General features: G+C 41.5%; 1 protein-coding gene across 2 annotated transcripts in view; it reads right to left on the reverse strand.

Annotated features, from left to right (window-relative positions):
• Positions 1 to 1,333: 1,333 nt before the first annotated feature.
• NEURL4 (neuralized E3 ubiquitin protein ligase 4) overlaps positions 1,334 to 25,710 on the reverse strand; it is a 54,794-nt gene continuing 30,417 nt past the window's right edge. For both annotated transcript variants that reach the window (XM_033924400.1, XM_033924399.1), the window contains exons 18-29: positions 23,741 to 23,956; positions 21,517 to 21,615; positions 21,254 to 21,403; positions 21,010 to 21,174; positions 19,587 to 19,745; positions 16,114 to 16,293; positions 11,536 to 11,632; positions 9,232 to 9,339; positions 8,219 to 8,363; positions 7,683 to 7,795; positions 7,427 to 7,586; positions 1,334 to 3,623 (exon numbers count right to left, since the gene is read on the reverse strand). In XM_033924400.1, the coding sequence (XP_033780291.1) occupies positions 3,416 to 3,623; positions 7,427 to 7,586; positions 7,683 to 7,795; positions 8,219 to 8,363; positions 9,232 to 9,339; positions 11,536 to 11,632; positions 16,114 to 16,293; positions 19,587 to 19,745; positions 21,010 to 21,174; positions 21,254 to 21,403; positions 21,517 to 21,615; positions 23,741 to 23,956 (1,800 nt within the window). In that variant the 3' untranslated portion in view covers positions 1,334 to 3,415. The remainder of the gene's footprint in view (positions 3,624 to 7,426; positions 7,587 to 7,682; positions 7,796 to 8,218; positions 8,364 to 9,231; positions 9,340 to 11,535; positions 11,633 to 16,113; positions 16,294 to 19,586; positions 19,746 to 21,009; positions 21,175 to 21,253; positions 21,404 to 21,516; positions 21,616 to 23,740; positions 23,957 to 25,710) is intronic.

The raw sequence follows: 25,710 nt of genomic DNA on the forward strand, positions 1-25,710 counted from the left end.
GAAAAAATTTCCATTTCGATTTGGCCTATTGAATCGATTTTTAAATTTGATTCGCTTTTCCCACCCAATTGAGCATTTTTTTTTTCCTCAAACATCTTGGCGGGTTTATTTTGTAGCCTATTCACTGCACTCCCTTTTGCCCTCTCCATCCCCATGCCAGCGTTGTGGTGCAGACACACTCGCTGTCTTAACACCAGCTCTGGCAGGATACACATTTCAAATCTGACATATTGTAATCAAGAAACAGAAAATAAAATTATTTTTTCTATTTTTTGTTCTGGTAATTTTATTAGTCAAATCATGTTGGTCCCAGGCTCTGGTTTCTGTTTGTCTTCTGTTAACTCGCTCACCAGGGTCTCCTGCTCACCACCCATCTTCCATCTCTGTACCTTCCCTTCCTCTTTCCCCTGCCTTGTACCCCGAGTCAAACCTCTCTGTTCCCCTCTATGCATCTCTCCTTTCCTCCCCTTCTTTATCATATGCAACATTTCTTTCTACCTCCCCTCACCCCTACCTCTATAGCATCTCTCTCTTCCTCTCCTCCCCCACCCCTACAGCAGGCTTTACTCCTGGTGTACTAAAGACACACCAGACCACCGCAGTTAGAAGTGGGACTCAACACACCTCCAAATACATCATGTTGCTTCCACAAAGAATTTGGAAAGAAGGATGGTTACTGTCCACCCTCCAAGGTTGGTGCAGCACTTGTCAGCAGTGAGGGAGTGCAGAAGGGGAGGAGTTCAAGATCTTAAAGTGACACTCTTCTGACGATTCGCAGCTAAGTACGGACTCCTACGTACAGAACTTGACAGATGTTTATCGATCATTGTTCTATTTCCAAAGTTTCAGAGCAAAACAGAACACATTTGTTGCCAGGAAAGCTCCCCGTGCTCCTCCTTCTGTTTCAGTAGTTTGATTGCTTTGGTACCAACTGAGGATGGAGCTTGTTCTCCACTGCAGAAGGGGGAGTTCAAAATATTAAAAGCGATACTCTTCTGCGGATTCATGGTTAGTGGGAATCAACAGTTAAAATATTTTATTTATTTATTTTAAACATTTGTATACCTTTTAAACCTAAATGGTTTACATAATTTTACATACATAAGTCTATAAAACAAATAAGATCAGACAAATAGAAACAAGATTATCAAGGTAAGAACCTAATCTTTTGTTCTGTACCATCTGTACAAAGATAGATTAAGTAGGAAAATACATTTCTGTGTATCGCTCCAACAAATACTGATCATTACCATCATAGGTCTTATGTCAGACATTTCACTGATCTTGTTCCTCTTCCCTTTTTTGTACACTCCAACGAGTAAAACAGCCACGCTGATTTCATACAAGGTTTATTAATTCTTTATAAAGCCAGGACATCTGTAACAGTCTGTACAACAAAATCACTTTTGAAAAAGAAATACAAGGAGGGGAAAACAGCAGCTTTAAATAAAGGAGTTTTAAACTCCCCTGAATTCACATTTCAACAAATGCATCTTTAAAAAAAAAGTTAAATAAATTAATTTAGGTGCAGCAGTTGACCGGGACAGCTCCCGAGAGACCAAGGTGCACTGGGTCTGGCTCCTGGAAGGAAATGCACAATTAACTGCAAGGGAAGTTTGGCACCGTGACCTGCAAGATCATAACTTGTATTATCAATTGTGACCACTTCCCATTAAAGTTCTCTGGCGCAGCTGTGCAAGGAGGAATAGTCACAAATTCCAGCAGTCCATACAAAGTAAGTGCATGTCATGTCCTAAGAGATAAACCGATTGGACACAGAGGGCAATATAACAAGGCTCCTCCTCCTTCCAATATGGCTGCTCTCTGGGTTGATGTGCTTCTGTTGCTTTTCCAGGGCACTTTTGAATTAACACAGGTTTCATAGGGGGGGAAGGAGGCAAGAATCAGTATTGAATTCAGGCTTAGCCTGAGAAAAGTACTGCCCTTTCTCTTCCTGCCCACAGATGATTTTAATACTTATTAAAGTGGATTTGAACTTCATAATCCAGTTATCAAGTATTTCTCTTAGTAAATGATTTTTGGTGAATTAGGAGAACCAGGACTCAGATGCCAGCTAAAAGTTTTTCACAGGCTTTACTCCTGGTGTACTAAAGACACACCTGACCACTGCAGGTAGAGAAGTGGGACTTAACAGTTCTCCAAATACACCATGTTACTTCCACAAAGAATTTGGGGAGAAGTAGGAAAAGGAAGGTAGGTTACTGTCCACCCTCATTAGCCCTTTCTTGCTGGCAGCTATTAAGTGCTCTGGGGACTTCATTCCTTGTTCCTCCCAGATCTAGACAGATGAATGACATGTCATATCCAATCACTGTAGCTAGGAAGAGGCATAGCCAAGACCGTTACCAAATTACTAATATTTACTTAAAATCAGTCTTCTCTCTCCTTAATTTATAGGCCCCATTTGCTCATACCTCTCCTCCCTCGACAGATGCTCCATGCCCCCATTCCTTCCAGCCTGCAGCTGTAATACATTCATTTAAATCACACCCCTGGTTACACTCCACTGCAGAATATAAAACCTTGTTCTGTGTTAACAGTAGAAGATTAGTGTTTCATCCTTATACACAGAAGAACTGCATAGTTATTTAAGTCCTTCACTTGTAATTTGCAACATGAAACCCTCTCTTTCTGTAGAGACTTTAGAAATTTCATGTCCTTCCTATGCATCCTTCAGTGGTCCAAGTGCTTCAGCCAACCCCATCACTCCCAGATGATCCAATCATCAAACACCTTAATTCAAGACCCTCTGGCTCTGCATCATTCAAACACACACATTCCAAAGTTATGCATCAGACCCATCACCCCACTTCCTAGAAAGAAGGCAGAATGAAAGGTACTGAAGGGTCTAGTGTCTCAGCTGGTTCACATTTCATCTAGTGTCTTGTTAATTTTCTTAAGCAACGTGAGCAAGAGATAGCCAGATCCCTTGCGTCCACTGGATAGGGTATACTTTCCTTGGCCAAATTTTGTGAGATTTGGGACATTCCTCTTCCACTTCAGCCTCTGCAGATGGGCCAGGCCAACATGTGAGAGAGAACAGGTATCCCACCTACGACAAGAACAGATTGCTCCCAACCTCTGATCCAGCAGTGATTTGGAAACAATCGTCATCATTATAGTACTGCAGACCCACCTCCTCTTCCAAACTGGGCAAATATTTCTATCTCCATCCCCTCACCACCCCTGTGGCTGCCATCTTGACCAAGAAAGGAGAACTGTTTTTTGTAAACAAGGCTGCGCAAAAAATAAAAGTGCCCCAAGTTCCAAAATACATGTTGCGAGGCCTGTGCTTTTGTTCGGAAATGAAGCAGAGGGCCCCCTTGTACAAACACCACCCTCCCCTTCTATCCCACCCTCTCCCGCAGTTCAGCCCAAGGTCAGGTCCTCCCCTTCATTCCACACGCACCAGCAGCCCGCACAACACTGTCGCTCCCTTTTCCTTTGTCACCCACTCCATCTCGTCAGTGCCAAAGCGGGGATCCAAGGGCTCAGCTCCTGCGCCCACCGACTGCGGCTCCATCTTATAGGAGCCAGGTTTCACGCACACTTGGAAAGCCACCTGCGCTATGTGCTGCTGGTGTGACTTCATATCCTTGAAACTGGGGAGAAGAGAGACAGACATGATGAGAAGATTACCCTTCATCCAGTATCCTCTTGTCGTCCTCATTTTAATTTCATTACAGCTGTTATAAAGTGTATCTTTTCCATGCTAAGCAATGTACATCATACACACAAAATGAAATTAAACAACATAAGACACAAAAACTGTAAAAAAATCAGCATCTTTCTCCTATGTAGCTACCACTTTTCCAATAAAACACAATTGAGAAAAGATAAGACTTTATCTTGTTTTTCAGTAGGCTAATAAACTCTCTTTCCTTTAGTCCTACCAGACCATTCCAGAACTTGTGGGTCATTATGTCCGCCGAACAGCAGGTGAAGAAAGCACAGAATTCTGCTGTGCTCACAAGGACGGTGTGCAGCTCTGGCATTTCACTACTTTTATAACCACAACTAACATCATTGACAACAGAAAGAATTTGAACAACAGCACAGACCATGCTGTAAGGCAGTGATTCCCAACCCTGTCCTGGAGGAACACCAGGCCAATCGGGTTTTCAGGCTAGCCCTAATGAATATGCATGAGAGAGATTTGCATATGATGGAAGTGATAGGCATGCAAATTTGCTTCATGCATATTCATTAGGGCTAGCCTGAAAACCCAATTGGCCTGGTGTTCCTCCAGGACAGGGTTGGGAACCACTGCTGTAAGGAAAGGAGAAATTAGGTTCTTACCTGCTAATTTTCTTTCTTTTAATCTCTCCAGATCGGCACAGCTCACTGATGGGTAATAGCTCACCATGACCAGCAGGTGGAGACTGAGATAAACTTTTGGCTGTCGTACAAGTGGGCTATGCAGTCTCCCAATACACTTAGTCTGCCGAATAGCCAAGCAGAACTAATAAATGAAGAAGTGCTAATCATAACAGTAACAACACTCCCAACAGAAGTAACAACTAACAGAGCCATACTGTTGGAAATTGCATAGGGGCAGTACCTTCAGCAAACGTCCCCGCAGCTCGCAAGTTACGCCAGCTCCCCCTACTCTTCTAAAAACACAAGATCCCACAGAAAAAAAAACACACTCTTCACGCTAATCCCACAAGAACAACAGAAGGGACAGACAGGGTGGGAGCTGCGCAAGTCTGGAGAGACTAAAAGAAAGAAAATTAGAAGGTAAGAACCTACTTTCTTCTTCAGGGTCTCTCTCACCGATGGGACGTACCAAAGCAGTACCCATCATGGGTAGGACCCCCGAAGGGCCGCCACAAGAATACACTCACCGAACACAACGTTCCGATGCGCCTGAACATCCACAGGGTAATGTCACGTAAAGGAATGGAGAGAAGACCAAACTGCAGCTTTACAGATAGCCACTGGAGGCACAAGAGAAGACTTAGCCCAAGAAGCTGCCTGACCCTGAGCCGAAGCAATAGTCTCTTTGATCCAGCGCGCAATGGTAGCCTTGGAAGTACCGTCCCCCTTATGAGAACCAGCTAAAAGGACAAAAAGATGATTCGATTTCCGGAACTCCTGGGTCCGCTGAACATAAGAGCGAAGGACCCAACAGACATCCAATTTGCGCAACTGCCTCTGTTCCAAAGAGCCCTCCCAACTACCCAAAACTGGGAGGACCCCGGACTGGTTGACATGAAAAGGCAAAACCACCTTTGGCAGAAAAAAAGGAACAGGCCTCAGGACAACCCGCTCCCTAGAAAACTCCAGGAAGGGAGGCCTACAAGAGAACGCTTGTAGCTCGGAAATGCGGCGAACAACTCTGCCCACTAATGGTCATGGAGGGAACACATACAACAGCCCTTCCATTGGCCATGGTTGAACCAGAGCATCCAGACTATTGACCTGACCGTCTCTGCGACAACTGAAGAAGCGGGGAGTTTTGGCATTGACTTCTGTGGCCATCAGGTCCATTAGGGGCTGATCCCAAGACTGCACTATCAACTGAAAGGCCACATGGCTTAGACACCACTCTCCAAGATCTAACATGTGACGACTGAGGAAGTCCGCTTGAACTTTCTCCACTCTGACTATGTGGGAGGCCGAGGTGTCCTGAAGATGCGAATCGATGTGCATAAATTAAAAAATAAATCAGGGGGAAAAAAACCCTGGCGGACCCATGGGACCGCCTGCCCAAACAGGGGTCGCAGCTGAAACCTGCCCCTGTTTTTCCAAAACAGGGGGAAGGTCTCCTGAGGTGGCAGAACTTATTGTGCAAAAATGGCAAAGTTGCCGCCAAAAATAAACCCTCCGGGGCCTGTAGCGGCTGGGAAGCCTGAACAGTCCCAGCCGCTAAAAGCAAGCGAGCCGGCATCAGCTGTTAAAGAAAAAACTGAAAGGGAATCCCACCGTGGGCGGTGGGGGAAAACCGGGCTTCCCCACTGCTCCATGCCAACTCGCGAGGCACTAGCGGCGGGGAGCCCTGGATGCCTGCAGTCGCTGCCGAAGAGGCTTCTACAACCGCACCGGCCCGAACAGCTGTTTTCAGGGCCTCGCGTCTGGACCAAATTGTGCACCTCTTTCCCTGAGAAGTGCTCAATTGCTCCATAAGCGACCTAGCTAGGAAAAAAGTGCTGGTTAATTGAAAAATACAGTAAAATACAGCAATTTTAAAGGGAAAGCAACCATTCAGACCGGCACTACCTCAGGATTTCTTTTGTTTTTCTTCACAGAACAGACTCCACTGGCTCTCTAAACAATATGCCTTACCCCCAGGGGGTAAGGCTTATTGTTGAGGCACATAAGAACATAAGAAGTTGCCTCCGCTGGGCCAGACCAGGGGTCCATCGCGCCCAGCAGTCCGCTCCCCCAGCGGCCCATCAGGTCCATGACCTGTAAGTGATCCTTGGTCTAAAACCTTTCAATCCCCATTATTCTTCTATCTATACCCTTTCATAATCCTATCTCTACCTCTATCTATATCCCTCAATCCCTGTATCCTTCAGGAATTTGTTCAATCCCTCTTTGAATCCCCTTAATGTACTCTGTCCTATCACATCCTCCGGAAGCGCATTCCAGGTGTCTACCACCCTCTGAGTGAAGATAAGAACATAAGAAAAAAAACACTGCGCTGGTGGAGCTGGGGTTTGAACCGGCTCCAGCCTGGGACCCTGGGGACTACAGGGCGGGCACTCTGACTGCTGAGCCACAACAGGGGCACCTCTAAGAAGATGCTAGAGAGTTGGAGGAAAGGGGAATTAAACCGTGTTCTCTAGTCCCTCGATTCTCAGCTCACTGCACTAAATATTAGGCTACTACTCCACTGCAGCTCACTTAAAGTGTCATTGCCTCCAGGTACAAACTTATATCGTAAGCACTCCAGGGACAGGAAAATACCTAGTGTACCTGAGTGAAACTCACCTTTAGCTACAACGGAAGAAGACATGACCTAAATCCAAAAGCCCTTTCCTGATGACCTGAAGACTTTCTTGGCCACCTATGCTGGCCGGACACAGCTAGCTACACAAATTCAAAAACGACAGAGCTTCTAATGACCGGGGAGTCAATTCAGAGCAGTTTGAATGAGCTTCAGTAATGGCGTTACAATACAGGAGTTAGATATATGCAGATCGTATGTTATATATTCATCTTTCTTTGTATTATTCGTGTTCCTGCTGTTTCCTCTATGTTGCTATTCCCCCTAATTGGTTCTTTATTTGCTAAAGTGTTCTGAAGGCAGAAGCTTTACCTCGGGCGCCTTGCCCTCAAAAGCTCATTTCTCAATTGCCACTCACCTCTACGCTGTTGTAGTTGCTATTATACATAAGCATGGCTACCCCCTCCCCAACATACTTAAGAAGAAACCAGAAAGAAAGGGATAACTCACAGCACTTTGGTGGCAAAGGCCTCCATTCCAGCATAGCGCAGGGTAGGAGACAGCAGGATACGGAAAGGATCTCGTTCTTGGGCACTGTTCTCTGGGGGCTCTTGAAAGCCATTCTGCTGCTCAGTTTTTGCTTGCTTGCAGATGAAAATTGAGGCACCACCTGTGAGGGGATGGGGAAGAGAGACAAGAGAGAGGCATAAGGAGGTATACATGAGGCCAATGCCAAGCAAAGACCAAGCTATGTTCCTCCACTAACCTGACACCAGCTCGCCACGGTCCAGGATCCGCCGGACCGCGCCCAAGTTGCTGCCGTGGTATGCCATGTGCCACTTCTTGCTGGTATTGACTGCCTCATGATGTGGGTTCATTCTACGATAAACAAAAGTAAAATCACAGATATGCCAAGCTGACTTCCGGCTACAGACTCATTAATTTGACAATGTCACCACCTGGATAAAATAGTGTGGTAGTACATTAGTTCACTTTTCAAGGTAAGAAATATAAATAAAATTTAAAAAAACAAAAAAGAAGATAAGATGATTCCTTTTATTATTAGGCTAATATATTTTATGACTAGCTTTCAAAGACAATATCTTCTAGTTCAGGTCAGAAGAAAATACTACCTTCGAACGCTTGTCAAAAAATGAATTGATGTTCAAAAGGGATCATCTGATCTTTTTTGTTTTGTTTTATTTCTGGGGTTTTTACTTGTATGCCACCCATTCACAATACTGACATCCAGTAAGACAGGAGAGAGAACTGGCATGCCTCAATCCTAGCACTACTTCATACCTGAGAGCAAACTTGCACCAGCCAAAGGGTAGGGCATAGTCTCGCGGAGGTTCACCTCGCTTTAGGTAAGCCTCATCCCCACGTAGTTTGTGGCAGGACTCACAGTAGCACAGGTTCAATTTGGGATCATCAGAGAAGTAGCCATCTGTAGGGTAAGGGAAAGGAGAAATTAGGTCCTTACCTACTAATTTTCTTCCTTTTGGTCCCTCCAGACCGGCTCAGAAATGGATAGGTTTACACTCCTCTGCCAGCAGGTGGAGACTGAGATACTAACTTTTGGCTACAGTACAAGTGGGCTTGATTTAGGGGGCAAGGCTTACTGCTGAGGCTCCTCTAAAAAAATGTGGGATGGTGGAGGAAGTGGGGGGAGAGACCCCGCTCGAGACCCGCTGGGTTTGACAACCCTGATGTCGGATGGACAATAATTTATTAGTGGCCCCCCACACATCTTGAAACTTATTAAAATATCCTTTTTGAACAGCTAATGCTCTCTCCATTTTATACATGTGACATACTCCTGTCCATCTGTCCATTCACTGCATAATCCTCATCCAACATTCATCTCTCCTTGTGGGCCATCTCCTGTCCATCTGTCCATTCACTGCATAATCCTCATGCAACATTCATCTTTCCTTGTGGGCCATCTCCTGTCCATCTGTCCATTCACTGCATAATCCTCATCCAACATTCATCTTTCCTTGTGGGCCATCTCCTGTCCATCTGTCCATTCACTGCATAATCCTCATCCAACATTCATCTTTCCTTGTGGGCCATCTCCTGTCCATCTGTCCATTCACTGCATAATCCTCATCCAACATTCATCTTTCCTTGTGGGCCATCTCCTGTCCATCTGTCCATTCACTGCTAAACTACTGAACAGCTCTTTTCCGTCCATCAACTTCTTATTTCCCATATTCTAGCCATTAGTGCATTCTCTATGGTGTACCCATCCAGCACTGCTTTGGCCTTCTTCCTCTGCCTGCAAATGGCCCCAGGGTAAATAAAAGGCTCACCTGGCAATACGAGGAGGTCCTTAAACCTGGCACACAGAGCATGGTATTCACATGTTTTTGTGGTGTTCAATTCTGATGGGGGCATCCAACATACATTCTCCTTGATCCCTGCAATGGAAAATTGCAGCAGTGAGCCCAAGATAATAGTTTCCTAGGCACTAAGTTGAATTTAGTATTATTTCTTTTCCTTGAGTCATGCTAGACCAGTCCTTGCCAGCAGATGGAGACAGAGGACCACAATTAATTTTGTGATTGCTAGTATCCTAATTTTGAAGTAATGGAATGAAGCCAACAACCCCCCTTAAAAAAACTGTAAATTGAAAAATCATACAACATGCCCCTTGCCCTCAACTTTCACCAGAAATGAGAGGAAGAAATAAAAGGATGGAATAAGAAGAATCAAAAACTAAGGTCAGCACAGAAGAGACTGGTCTAGCAAGATTCAAGGAAAGGAAATTAACAGATAAGACTAAATATTTCCCCTCCATATCATCCAACCATTATTCCATCAGTCAGTCAGTCAACCAGTAAAATCACAGGAAGTGTCACTTTCTGCTATTAGCTGGCAAGGAGTGCACATGGGATTGAATTAATGTCATTCAAAGACAGGTTGAACTAGCCATGGTTTTACCATCATTGCATGCAGTGGGAATAATACCAGGATTACTTCAAATTGCTTTTCAGATTGTTTGTTGTTTAATTAAAGCTTCTATACTGCTACTAATGACTATAAAGCACTCCTTAGCTTCAGCGCAATCTTATCCCAGTCACACAGAAAAAGATCAAATGTCACAGTGAATGGTGAACCTGAAGAGAGTTTGATTGTTGATTTAAAAAAAAAGTGAAAAGAGCAATATTAAAAGTATACTAATGTTGTTTAATAACTGGAAATATATTAGGATGGGCCTGTGGGAAGATCCTGGGCATTGCCACGGGATCATTTTTTCACTACAGAGACTGACGTACAGGAGCGCCACCTCACCGCTTGACCACCGGGCACTAAGGTTGACCTGCAGGGGGACCAGAAGGGGAGGGGTGGGCTAGTTGCACAAAATCACCAGGAAGGAGGGATTGAAGACAGCTCCAATTCCCCACTCCTCTGGACTACCATCAGGGCAGTAATTGGAGGCCTGCAGTGAGTCCGGGAAGGAGGGCAGACTGACTGTCTGTCTGCACCACTGCAGGCCTGTGGTGGGTCGGGAAAGAGGCGGGGCATTCTGGGAAGGGGGGTGGATTGTCTGGCTGTTTGACTGCAGAGCTGGCAGACAGGACACCAGGGAAGGAAGGAGGGGGTTGCTTCTATCCTGAACCAGTACTTAAATATAAATTATGTAGGACTCTCATATGATACTATATTATTTGGTACAGCAATGAGAACTCAGAGTCCGATTTCTGCAAATAATAACAAGTTATTATTAATATTGACAGGGGTTGCCATGCAACAAATCACTCAAAATTATACATTTTGGTGGAATTCAGTGTGTCACATATAAAAGATGGAAAAGATGATAGCATTACAACAAGGGAATATTCATAATTTCAAAAAAATATGGGGACCATTGACTAATTACTCTAATGATCAGATATCTTAGCACATGGGTAGTATATATGTGGGATGGGGTGGGAAATATATATCAGATGGAATTAGGAATATTGATAAAAAGGGGGGTATTTATCTTATCTTACAAGAATATTTGATTGTAAATACAAGTGATATGTGAAAAATGTTTTATTATATTGATTTTCACTTGATGTAAGATTCAAAAGTGAATAAAGATTTATTAAAAAAAAAAATGATTGGTTTATATTCGAGTCAACCTTTTTTCCTGGTTTTTGGGAGGAAAAAGGTTACCTCGGTTTATAGTCAGATTGGTTTATATTCGAATATATACAGTATGTGCATATGTACAAATTTTCTGTTGAATTTGCATGCGTCTGCTCAGATTTTCCTCCCCGTCTCTGCTGCTGAGAAAACCTCTGCTCATTTCAGGTAAATTTACATGCATCCAAGTTGTACACCAATGTATCTGTCTACTTTTCAGGGAGGCAAATTATTGAAGTATTTCCTCAAGCAAAGCACTGTTTTTGAAAATTAGCCTTCCTGATAGCAATATATCGCAAACTATAATATACAAGACAGGAAGGTAAAGCGGGGGGGGAGAGGGGGGGCATGCTGTCAGCAAAACAGGTAAAAATGAGGACATGACGGATCAATGTAAGAACAAAGCTTAGAATAATACACAAAGCAAATCTTCCACTTCAAGAGCGAAGATCTCCTCGCAACAGGTCTATGCCAATGCTCACCATCCACCATATCTGCTTTCTCCATGTCCCCTTGGGCAAGGGAGTCTCCTCCCCCTTCATTCCCCACAGGTACTGTGTCATTTGTGATTATGGTGACCTAAAGCAGAAAGACAAAAAAAACTCATTGAGTTGTGAGAAGTACTGGGTGTATGGCAGAGCCACATAGAATTTTTTTTTCCCCCAATTTATTATTTTCAAAACTTACATTAAGTGCAACAATAAATAACACATTTAATATTCCATTACAGAATTAGACCCCCCTCCCTCCTGAACAATCACAATGGAAACACATAAAATTTCTATAATGAACCCCAATATATCTAAATTCATTAATCTAATAGACTCCCATCCTCCCCACTCCCGGATGTGTATGATATAGGGAAAAACATTGATTAAACATTATAGTATTTTGCTAATGGCTCCAAAATCTCCTGAAATTTCTTAAAATTCCCTTTCTGAATGACTAATATTCTTTCTATTTTATACACAATTAAGCCTCGTCCAATTCTTCCAATTGCTCGTAATTTGTTGTATGGCAACTCCTGTCGTCATTAATAAAAGCCTGTTGATTTTAGATGATATTTGACTTTTAGCTCTCATTGGCATGCCAAAAAGCACAGTATCATAGGATACTGTGGACTGCCAGAAAAAGTGTGCAGCTAGGAATTAGGGTTCCCAGATGGCTCCAGAAAAGGGGAGGACCGGATTTTTTTTTTTTTTTTTTTTTAATTACTTCATGTTTATAATCTTTATTCATTTTCTTTTGTTACAACAAGTGTTTCAAATATACTTATTAGAAACTTAAACATATACACTTGATAAACACACTTATTATTATCAAGTTTAACATTTTTTAGAAAATTAATTTTATACAAAATTTATAATATTATGCAGTAGATCTAAATTTATATAATTTCTTTTGAATGTGTTAATCCCTCCTCCCTCCCTCCCATTCAATCAATAATATTTAAAAACAACTTTATTGTAAATTCATTCAACATTAATATAGTGTGTAAAAACCAAAAATAAAATCCCACCCCATTCCCCTCTAATCAAATTTCTATCTTGGGAAAAGTTAATCATTCATTACAAAAATCTGTTAATGGTCTCCATATCTTTTGAAATTTATTAATATATCCTTTTTGTGTTGCTATGGTAAGCTCCATTTTATATATGTGACAAACAGAATTCCACCAGAAAGTGTAATTTAACCTGTCATGTCTTTTCCAATTAAATGTGATTTGTTGTATTGCTATTCCAGTTAAAATAAATAAAAGTTTGTTATTACTTGATGATATTTGACTTTTTGTTCTCATTGTTGTTCCAAATAATATAGTATCATATGTCAAGGCTATTGGGTTTTCTAACATCCTATTAATTTGAGGCCAAATTGATTTCCAGAATGTTAAGATGAATGGACAGAAGAATAAAAGATGGTCTAATGTCCCAATTTCAACATGACAGTGCCAGCATCTATTAGATTTAGAGCTATCAATTCTATGTAAACGTGTAGGGGTCCATAAAGCTCTATGTAAAAGAAAAAACCAAGTTTGTCTCATAGATGCTGATACCGTACATTTTAACCTCCAAGACCAAAGTCGTGGCCATTGAGATGCACTAATTTGATGCTTTATCTCAATGCTCCAAATGTCTCTAAGACCATTTTTTGGTTTTTTATTTATATATCCGGATATTAATTTATACCACTGTGCAGCTTCATGTCCTATTGAGTTTATCTGGAAACACAAGAATTCCAAGCTGTGATAATTAGTAAGATTTTTCCATTCAGGGAACCCTACCTGAATGGATTGCTTCAATTGCAACCATCTAAAATATTGTGTTTTATTAAGATCAAATTTATGTTGCAATTGTGAAAATTCCAGCATTTTACCATTTTTTATTATGTCGTCTAAAATACGAATACCTGCTGTCATCCAGTTTTTCCAGATTATTTTGAAACCGCCTATTTTGATCTTGGGGTTTAACCAAATTGTTTGAGTTGTTGATTTACTAATTGGAATAGGAGTTAGATTACTTATGTATCTTAAAGTTTTCCATGTATCCATGAATATTTTATGTTCTTTGTATAGCCTTGGCATCGTGATACTAACTACATGACTAAGACGTAATGGAAACATAAGTCTCCATTCTAGCCAAAACCAATCTGGTATATTTATAGTGGGCTCTGGGAGGATCCAATACATACCATGACGTAAGATATAGGCTTGATGATACCTATAAAAGTTGGGAAAATTTACCCCTCCCTCCGCAATTGATCTTTGTAATGACACTAAAGCAATTCTGGGATTTTTCCCAAGCCAAATAAACTTTGTCAATATTTTATTTAATTTTTTATAAAAAGAATTTTGGAAGAAAACTGGTATCATTCCCATTTGGTAACAGACTACAGGTAATATCATCATTTTAACAGTTTGTATTCTTCCCCACCAAGATAAGTGTAAAGGGTTCCATTGCTCACACATCTCTGTTACTTTTTGTAATAAATTTTTTTCATTAATTTTCATTGTGTCATCTAAATTTTTTGTAATCCAAATTCCAAGATATTTAATTGCATCCTCTTTCCAAACAAAAGAGAATGATTTAAATAAACCTTTTGTACAATGTATATTTAATGGAAGTACTTCTGATTTGTTCCAGTTTATCTTATATCCTGAAAATTTTCCAAATTTTTCAATCAGTTCAAGTAAATGTGGAATGGTAGATTTTGGGTTCCTCAAATATAATAATAAATCATCAGCATAAGCTGATATTTTATATTCTTTATCCGAATGAGGTATACCTTGTATCTCCTTTACTTGTTGGATTGCTAATATTAAGGGTTCTAAAACAATATCAAACAATAAAGGAGACAAAGGACATCCTTGTCTAACTCCTCTTTGTAGATTAAATTTTTCTGAAAACGTATTATTAATGTATAATCTAGCAGAAGGGGAGTTATATAGTGTTTGTATCATTTGTGTGAATCCAGGACCTATTCCAAACCAATCCAATGTCTGATACATAAATGTCCATTCTATTCTATCAAAAGCCTTTTCTGCATCTAAAGAAACAGCAAAAGTTGGCTCGTTCATTTTCTTTGTTAGGTATAACATATGGAAAGCTAATCTAGTATTATGAGATGAATGTCTTTGAGCAACAAATCCTGTTTGAGACATACTTATAATATGGGGAAGAGCTTTAGCCAATCTTAACGCAAGTATTTTTGCTAATAATTTTCCATCTACATTTATTAAAGAAATTGGTCTGTAATCTGATACCAAAGTGGGATCTTTATTTAGCTTTGGTAAAACTATTGTTTTATTTATTTATACTTTTATTCTCTTTATACTTATTTTTTATCTCTATTTTTATTTATTTTACTTACTATTTTTTATTTCTAACTTAACTTATTTATTCATTACTTGTTGGAATATTCATATCTATCTTTATCTCTACCTCTATCTTTATATTTTTTCTTTACTTTTCATAAATTGTTTTCTCAGGTACTTTAGCTAGATTGTGAGCCTTTGGGATAGTAAGGGAACTTCCAAGTACCTATCTTTATTTATTTTATTTATTGTATCTTTTAATGTATCATTTTTGTAAACCGCTTAGAACCTCACAGTATTAGCGGTATATAAGAATTAAATTAAATTAAATTAAATTAAAATTAATGCCACTGGCTTTTCTAACAAGCAATTTATTTGGCCCCATATTGATTTCCAAAGAGCCAAAATAAATGGACAGTAGAACAATAAATGATCTAAAGTCCCTGCTTGGAGATGACAATGCCAACATTTATTAGACTTAGAGCTGTCCAACTTTTGTAACCGAACAGGGGTCCCTAATGCTCCATGTAACACATATCATTTTAGTTGGGTGGATCATACTTATCCACCCAATTAAAAATTATTCTCATCAAATAAGAACACAAGAAACTCGGGTAGGTTAATGTACCCCGCTCTGAAAGCCTGTCATTTTAAAAGTTTCTTAAGACAAAACTCTGGCTTTTCAAGCAGGGAAAATGAACTCTTGGCTGTGTCCTCTAATTGCCCAATTCCAATCTTACCTTGAGTTCAGAAAAATCAATATAAACCTATTTGTTTGGTAAATTTATGCGTTCAGAACGTGAACTCGCAGGCCTTGAGCAGAAGAGGAGGCCGATCTTCAGGCACTGGCACCAAGCACAGGACATGCCAGTGCCCAGATGAGGGTAAGAAGCGTCGGGGGGGGGAGGGCTGGATCATGATGGGGGGGTGCCCAATCACGTTGGGGGGTGGCGGGGGGGTGCCCAATCGCGTCGGGGAGGGGTGCCGATCATGGCGGGGGGGGGGTGCCCAATCGTGTGGGGGGGTGCCGGATCGCAGGGGGGGCCTTCGGGGGGAGCAATGCCGGTTCTCGTAGGGGGGGGAACGCATCAAAGCGAGTTTCCATTATTTCCTATGGGGAAACTCGCTTTGATAAACGAGCATGCTCCTGGAACAGATTATGCTCGTAATCCAAGGTACCACTGTATATAAGAAAATAAATCATTATTATTATTATATATCCCTGATCTGAGGAACCGAACAGACTCACCTGCTCACACTGGCCATAGAGATCAATCAGCATGTAGCAGGGTTGAGGGATGTCCTGAGCCGCCACTCCCTGGTCCATCCTATTCACATATAGGTGCAAACAGTTATTGGTGTCCACCAGAAGCCCCAGGACTGTTCCCTCAGGGCAAGTGTCCAGGTTTGGCCCATAGTTCTCACAGATCTGAGAGACACCATCAGAGAAAACAGAACACAGTCAAGAATGAAAAACACAGAAAACAGTAGAGGAAAACCAAAATTTAAAGAGGAAAAAACTGGATCAATGACAAGTTTTTGGTTAAAAACTAGGCTAACTTAAGAAGCCCCCCTTACTGGGTCAGACCAAAAGTCCAACAAGCTCAGCATCCTGCATTTGACAGTGGCTAAGCCAGGTCACAAGTACCTGCAGGCATCCAAAGAGTCCCCGGTTAGGTTACACAGGTTAGACAGTTCTAAATCTAATAGATGCTGGCACTGTCTTCTGGACATTGGGACACTGGTTCATCTGTTGTTCTATTGTCCTTAACTTTTGGAGGTCAATATGGAGTAGGATTAACAACCTATTGGAGTTCTCAGTTCCACTGACATACGAGTCGGTCATATGTGGAACATTGTTATATGTTAAGCCACCTATGGATCGCTATACATGCCGTCTTTTCCTTTTCATGACTGGGATTGCCATCCTGATGATAAGTCGTAATTGGAAGAATTACGATTGTTTAAATTTTCCTTTCTGGTGGGCAAATTTGTGCTCCAGCTATAGATATGAAAGAATGAATGCCGATAGTTTGGGGCCCAGTAATTTATTTAAATTGGTTTGGGGCCCGTTGACATCTTACTTTTCTTCACTATAGTACAGTGGTCTCAAACTCAAACCCTTTGCAGGGCCACATTTTGGATTTGTAGGTACTTGAAGGGACTCAGAAAAAAAATAGTTAATGTCTTATTAAAGAAATGACAATTGTGTGTGAGGTAAAACTCTTTAGAGTTTATAAATCTTTCCTTTTGGCTAAGTCTTAATAATAATATTGTCATTTATAGCTAAAGAGACATATGATCAAGAAACTGTTTTATTTTACTTTTGTGGTTATGATAAACATACCGAGGGCCTCAAAATAGGACCTGGCGGGCTGCGAGTTTGAGACCACTGAGTTAAGGGGAACAGTTAATCTGCTGGCTGGGTTGGAGGGCCATTGTGACATCACTGATGAGGTTGGCTCTTATTGGTGGAATGAGGCATTATGACATCACAATCTCAGCTCGGCTTCCCAAAGACAAACAGGATGTCATGGATACAGTTAAGCCAGTGGCCTCCAACTCCAACCCTTTGCAGGGCCACATTTTGGATTTGGAGGTACTTGAAGGGCCTCAGAAAAAATAGTTAATGTCTAATTAAAGAAATGACAATTTTGCATGAGGTAAAACTCTTTATAGTTTATAAATCTTTCCTTTTGGTTAAGTCTTAATAATAATATTGTCATTTATAGCTAAAGAGACATATGATCAAGAAACTGTTTTATTTTACTTTTGTGATTATGATAAACATACCGAGGGCCTCAAAATAGGACCTGGTGGGCCGCGAGTTTGAGACCACTGCTATAGTAGGTCTTTGATTAGGAGTCCGTTTATGTTTGTTTTTCATACAAATCCAGGGAAGGGGGGGATTATTTCTGTCTTAATTTTGTTCTCTGGGTATTTACACTTGGGGTGGGTGGGAGGATGTTAGGATATTATTAATTAGAATAGGGTAAGGTTTTTGCGATAATCTATGTTTTTGTGTCTTATTGAATAATCAGTGGGTGGGTGGGAGAAAATGGTTGGTTATGAATACTTGTAAGTGCTTTTATTGTATTTATTATATGTTACATTTTTATGGATTGCACTATTGAAGTTTGGAAAATCAATAAAGAATTTAAAAAAAAAGAGTTCATACAATCTTTATTGCTTAAAACTAGAGATAGCCAAGTCTACATAGCTAATAATGGTTTTTGAAAATTTTCCTCCAGGAACTTTTTTTTTTGAGAAATAAGAAAATACCATTTTATTGGACTAATCCATTTTTCAATTAGCTTTCAGAGACCAAATCTTTCTTCAAGACAGTACAGTATAAAGCTGTTATGGTATCCTGTCCTGACCTAAGGAAAGGGGTTTAGTCTCAAAAAACTGCCTCATTTCCATTTCCTATGTATAAACTTTTTTTTTTTTTTTGTAAATCTTTATTTATTTATTTTTTTTAATTCTTTATTCATTTTAAAACTTTCATCAAGTGTACAAAAATTGCAACACAATAACATAGATTTAAACACTTGTACATCTTATCGTTATATCTTATAATTGCAAATATAACCCTCCCTCTCCCATCCTGAAATCCCTCTAGTAATGTTATTTTTCATATAATAGAAACCCTCCCCCCACCCCACCCTTATCTTACATATTAAATATAGAAATATTAGAAAAATGGCATCAATCATGACAAAAGGACGTTAATGGTTCCCAAATTTTAATAAAGTTTTTATAATTTCCATTTTGCACCGTCATTGATCTTTCCATTTTTTTTCCTTTATTCATTTTTGAATCTTACAACAAGTGAATTAAACATAATAAAAACAATTTTCACATATTACTTGTATTGGCTTGCAGCGTGCATTTCATTCTGTTATGCTCAGACCGGACTGACACTGGAAGGTTCTGTCACGGCCCATAGAGTTCGAGCTATGGCAGCATCTGTAGCTTTCCTCCGTTCCACTCCTATTGAGGAAATCTGCAAAGCTGCTACTTGGTCCTCAGTTCATACTTTTACATCTCACTATTGTCTGGATGCTTTCTCCAGACGGGATGGACACTTTGGCCAATCTGTTTTGCAAAATTTGTTTTCCTAATGGCCAACCTTCCCTCCATCCCTCTTTTTGTTAGCTTGGAGGTCACCCATCAGTCAAGAATATGCTGCCTGCTTGTCCTGGGATAAAGCACAGTTACTTACCGTAACAGGTGTTATCCAGGGACAGCAGGCAGATATTCTTGCGTCCCACCCACCTCCCCGGGTTGGCTTCTTAGCTGGCTTATCCTAACTGGGGACCGCGCGCCTCTGTCGGGCGGGAAGGCACTCGCGCGTGCGCGGTGCGGCCTACTAGAACTTTCCAAGTTCTTAGAGTGCAATCACTCTAAAATTGTCCGTACCGGGGCTCCGTCGGTGCCGTCACCCATCAGTCAAGAATATGCTGCCTGCTTGTCCTGGGATAATACTAGAACTTGCATGCGAGACAGTTTCAGTTAAGTGTGTCAGTGCTAGCAGGGTGCCAAGTAGTTTTCTAGAATTTACCTTTCCTACTAAGAAAACTGATCACCCCTCATTTAATCTGGAGTCACAATCAATTGGAGCAGGAGGTGCTTAACTGACGTACATTCTCATCGTATTTTACTTGTGAATGTATGCTGAATCCTGAAAGGTCTCTTCCCCAATATCTGGAGGGCACTTACCTTTAGGGAGTTGTGGAAGACGGAGTCACGTTGAATGAGCCAGGTGCAGCGTTTGAGGGAGCACGCGGTGGCAGGGAAATTCAGGCGCTCTGGGCAGCAACCGATCACTCCGAGAGAGAGGGAGGAAGTCCACTGAGGGTTCAGGCAATCGATTTGCACCTTTGGTATTACAATGCAGGGAGGTTACCATATGTACCCGTTACATAGGTGGTCTGCTAATGCAGTCTGCAGGCATGGTATGACCACCCACAGGCAGCGGAACGTTATTTTGTTTGGGGGGGGCCCCCCAAGGGCTCCGCTCACCAGAATCCTGCGACGCAGTCTCTCACCAGCGCCCGACACTGTACTTTTAAATCTTCGGGCAGCTCAAACGAGCAGGCCTGCCCCCGGAAGAGGAATGAAGGGTTCCGGGGCAGGCCTGCTCACTGACACTGCATGAAAGATATTCATAAATAATATTCTCAAATGACAATTCAACAGTTGTCAATTCTTAACTGATAGAACTCTGCTCAGAAACATGAAGGCGATATGTTCCGCCTCACCACCCAATCATTGCAGTGTTCAAAACATTTTTACTCCAGTATGATATTCTCCTTAACTGTAATGTTGCTAGCTACAACGGCTATGCTTAGCTTCTTATGCGAGTTTCAAGTTGAAAAGCAAATCACTCAAACTTAGCTTTAGAATAGTAGCAGGTGATGAGGCGGAACATATCGCCTTCATGTCTCTGAGCAGAGTTCTATCAGTTAAGAATTGACAACTGTTGAATTGTCATTTGAGAATATTATTTATGAATATCTTTCACGTAGTGACTTTTTTGTATACAACTAACTTTATTTAGTCACTCAACAGCAACATTCCTTTGTTGATCTTGTTACCCCTCCAGTATTTTTTCACTGACACTGCGTGGCAGCTGCCCGAAGATTTAAAAATGCAGCACCAGGAGTGGGGTGAGCAGGCGGGAATCGATTGGCGACACCCAAATTTGGGGACGCCATGGCCCCTCCCGTTCCAAAGCCCAAGTTCCCATCACTGTCTCTCTGAAGCAGTATTTTGGTCAATAATACCGTTAGGTGTCAATTGCATAGGAAAGTTCCAGAATACTAGAACTTACATGCGAGACAGTTTCAGTTAAGTGTGTCAGAGCTAGCAGGGTGCCAAGTAGTTTTCTAGAATTTTAACCCACCTCTTGCTTAGCATGTAAATAAAGAGAGCATGCAAAGGGGAAGAAGCAGGGTTACATGCTAAGGTATGACGTGTAGGCAGGCACATTTACACCTGCTACTGGCATGGCACAAGTGGCTGTGCCTGAATGTTGGCATGTAAATAAATGCTGTTATAAAATTTGCATTTAGCAGACCGCATCTTGGTGGCCTTTAAAGAATTGCCCCTTATGTAGGAATTATATCTCCCCACTTCTGACCTGGAAGAGTTGCTGTCGTGGCAACGGCTGGGCCATCACCACGATGCCCTGATTGTAGCTGGAGACCCGATTGGCTGTCTGGTTGACGTTCGAGAGGAGGATGTTCCTGCCGTGGTTCTCAAGGAAAGCCATGATGCCAGCCTGCGGCGGAGACTGTCCCTCGCCCTGGAATGGGAACACTAAGGCATTAGCTGCTGGCACCTGTGGTGCCCTCTTTCCCTCTCGAGAGGATGGCGGTACTTACAGGCGTGGGCTCTTCCTCCTCCTCCTCTTCACTGCAGGTTTCTGAGGTGACAGACGGAGGCTTGGTGCCATCTGATTCCTCCAGGACAGAGGAGCTAACAATTGAGACCGATGTGACTCGACCATAGAGGTCCAGCACAGCATATACATTCTGTGGGAGAGTTGAAGAGAGAGAGAGTGCGTTACTTGGGACAGCTGCAATGATGGCCAATTACTTTACTAGAACTGTATTCTTCTTCCTCAATCACGAAGAGGAGATGTTACCTTGGCGACACCAGTGGCAGCTGATCCCATGTCCTCCCCATCTATCAGGATGTGCATGGTGTCATCAGCACAGCGCTTCACGGCAACACGGCTACCAATCTACAGGGAGAGAAATGACAAGGATCAACGGTACAATCACAACTGACATCTGAACATCAGAAGAGCCTTACTGGTCCATCAAGCCCAGTAGCCCACCTCACGTTGGCCAATCCAGGTAATTAGTACCTGGAAAAAGCCCAAATAGCAGCAACATTCCAAGCTACCGATCCAGGGCAAGCAATGGTTTCCCTCATGTCTTTCTCAATAACAGACTATGGACTTTTCCTCCAGGAACTTGTCCAAACCTTTCTTAAAACCAGCTACGCTATCCGCTCTTACCACAACCTTTGACAATGCGTTCCAGAGCTTCACTATTCTCTGAGTGAAAAAATATTTTCTCCTATTGGTTTTAAAAGTATTTCCCTGGAACTTCACCGAGTGTCCCCTAGTCTTTGTCATTTTTTGACCGAGTGAAAAATCGATCCACTTGTAGCCGTTCAACTCCACTCAGGATTTTGTAGACTTAAATCATATCTCCCCTTCCAAGCTTAAGAGCCCCAACCTTTTTAGTCTTTCCTCATACGAGAGGAGTTCCATCCCCTTTATCATCTGAAACCACCCCTACCCAGCCTAATGTCCCCCATCATCACCTCAAGCTGTATCAAACAGGGTCTACATTCTCCATCTCCCTTTAGTTCTGGATGTCTGCCCATGGGAGAGGCCCCTCCCCCATTTTTGAATTATGAACATAAGAAATGCCATACTAGTTCAGACTAAAGGTTCCTGAAGCCCAGTTTCCAAGTCACAAGTACCTGCCAGGACCCCTAAGAGTAGACAGATTCCATGCTGATTCTACTTAGGGATAACCAACGACATTCTCCAAGTCTACCGATTTAATAACAATTTGTGGATTTTTCCTCCAGGAAGTTGTCTGAATCTTTTTTTTTTTTTTTTTTTTTTTATAAACCCAGACATTATCTCATCCTGAGGTAACAAACTCCAAAGCTTGTGTGAAAAGTGTGGACAAACCAGATAAGATGGCCACATGTAGGTGACATCCCTGCTTGACAGTGCCTTTCAGACCTGCTCTAAAGAATCCAGAAAGATCCAGAAGTTTCTTTAGGCATGCGTGAAAGGCCCCCACTTAGTGACTATAGCAATCACTGTCACCCCACTAACCAAGTCTATGTTAACTGCCTTCATTGACACGCAGTTCCTGATTGGTAAGGCCCGACTTTAGTACAGGAAGAGGCGGTCGGAGCATACCGCGAGTGATTTCCTTCACTCTCCGGCTGCCCTCTCCTGCCTCCCCTTCGCGGTCGGAAAATAGGGCAAATGACCGTGACCGCGAATTTGAGGGGGAGCACTGTATTGTGCCACACACAAGGAAACTCCATGCAAAGTACCAAAAATCTCAGAACATCTGAAAGAATCATGCGCTTTGCCACAGCCACGTAGAGGGGAGGAGTGGCCTTGTGCCGCTTCAACACCCCGAGATTGTGAATTTGATCCCAACCTGCTCCTTGTGACTCCGAGCAAGTCACTTAACCCTTTCAGGACCAAGGGACATATTTGTCCCATAACTTTAAAATCCTATAAATTTTGATTGGGATAGTCTACAGTTCTAAATTTGATATGTACGGATTCCATATGATACTGCCTTTATGTAAACAAACTGGTTCCGACATTCATTCATTAGCGTCGTTGCCAGATTGACGAGAAGATTCACTTGCCACACTGTCCATAAGCCAGAAGTGTGATTTTTTTAAATAAAAATAATGCTATTTCACAAAAAAAAATCACTTTTTTGCCATCTGCAAGCCCTTTTTACCATAAAAATGTCGTCAAAACCACAAAAATTGGCCTACGATCCTTATGGTCCTGAAAGGGTTAACCCTCCGTTGCACCAGGTACCAGTGTTAGATCTTGAGCCTGCCTTGACAGATAGGGAAAATACTTAAAGAGTACCTGATTACTATTAATGTATTGTAAACTGCTTTAAGTGAATCACTTCATGAAAAAGGCAGCTGATAAATCCCAACGGAGAAAATACTTAGAAGTCTCACACAAGCCGCAAAATCAGTGATTAAGGTCTGCTCTCAGTGATCTCCTACGTGAGGGGGATTTCTACTCACGGCAACAGATGTAGCTTAAAACATTCCCAGAAAGTGATAAAATTACTCACAGCCAGGCGTTCTAGGGAGCAGCCGTAGTTCTGCCTCAGAAGAGAGCCATTTCGCTTGACCTCGGATCCTGTGACCAGCCACGTCACTTTTGACCTGAGATCTAGGGTGGAAGCAGGGAGCCCAGTGACGGTGTAAGGAACATCGGAGGGCAAGAGAGTAGTCAAACCAAGACGAATACTACCAGACCACTTTTCATCCATTTCGTCAATCTTCACCTGGCAAGAGATGGAGAAAAGTGTTGGAAAAGCAACAGAGGAGAAAGGGTTAAACTATGGAGAGGGCTGTACCTAACAAGTCACGCTGCAGAGCTGCATTGAGCGAAGATGGACAACATAATAATAGTAACTTTATTTTTATAAACCGCAATACCACAAACAGTTCTAAGCGGTTTACAAGGGAAGAGACTGTATACAGGCAGCAACTTTACAGAGAACTTTTGAAATTACATTGGCATGCTAAGTTTAGACAGGTTTATCTGGAAGTGTTTTGGAAGTTCATCAGGTTGAAGTGGGGGTCAAATAATCCACCTGTGAAGTCATGAAGAACGAACCAGAATTGTACCTGCCGAAGGGAATGACCAGATGAGGAAAATAGGAGGAGCAGGAAATGGAGGATCGCTGAGGTTTGGAATATAGCATGATTGCAAAGGGAGAAACAGAAAGCAGAAGACTGATGGAAGGAAAGTTACTAAGGTTCACAATATACCACAATTTCACTGGATTGGGAAAGATGGCTTAAAGTCAACGATGGAGTTATACTAGGCTATCAAGCTCCTGTGCACACAATCGAGGAAGAGAAACAGTCATTACCTGCCCATGACCAATGGATTACAGAGAAAGCAAAGTTGCTTACCTGTAACATGGGTTCTCCGTAGACAGCAGGGGAATGGAGCCACACTTGCTGGTGAAGTCCTCTGACTGAGCCTGAGTGCCAGAGTTCTCCCCTAGGTATAGTAAGTTTTTTGGGGTTTTTTTTTTAAACTTACTAGCATTGGGGGGTGGGGGGGTGGTATATTTTCCATTGAGAGTTTGTTTTTATTTCTTGAGGGAGGGGATTAATATATATATTTTTTAATTCTTTATTCATTTTTAAACTTTCATCAAGTGTACAGAAATCATAATAAACACTATTAATTAGATCACTTGAACATCTTATCATTGTATCTTATAAATATAAATGCAACCCTCCCTCCACCCTCCCTCTAAGTCCATTATTCTTTTTTTTTTTTTTACACCACAAAAAAAATAGAAAGAAATGCATTTTTTCCTGAACAGTCCAAAATATAAAAACAAGAGACGATATTGTAGGAAGATTTTCAAGTGTTGTTTTTCAAAGTTATTTGGGGATTAATATTTTTATTTTAGATGATTTGGAAAGATGTTCAAGTGTTGTATTGAAATTATAATGATTATATTTCTGTACACTTATTGTATGTTTGAAAATGAGTCATGAATTTTAATTTCAGGGGGGTGGGGATATATACTTTTGTTCTTGATGATATGATTTAAGATTTTCAAGTGTTACATTGAAATTTCATGGATATATTATTGTACACTTGTTTATGATTTAAAATGAATAAAGAATTAAAAAAAAAAAAAAAAAAAAGGGATTGGCACGTGGGATCTCTTCATAGAGGTAGGTAAGGGTGGGTCATTGGTGTGGGCTGATTAGATGGGCCGTGACCCTTTTCTGCCGTCAGTTTCTATGTTTCTAAAGGCCGTATCACCCTTAGCCGCCACATCAAGCCTGTAAAACCTGGAAAAGGTATGAAGGGAAGCCAGAGAGATTGTACAAGAAATGTATATTGGTATTTGATCCCTAGTTTGTATCAAGTTAGGATACAACCTTGTATTGTAAACCTTGTACTGCAATTACATCAAGTTGTAACCTGTTAACTATATAATATATATGTGTGACCTGTAACCTGTTCTGAGCTTTTTGGGGACAATAGGAGAAAAAAACGAATTAA

Source organism: Geotrypetes seraphini, chromosome 16, assembly GCF_902459505.1.
Source record: "Geotrypetes seraphini chromosome 16, aGeoSer1.1, whole genome shotgun sequence".
Lineage (NCBI taxonomy): Eukaryota > Metazoa > Chordata > Amphibia > Gymnophiona > Dermophiidae > Geotrypetes > Geotrypetes seraphini.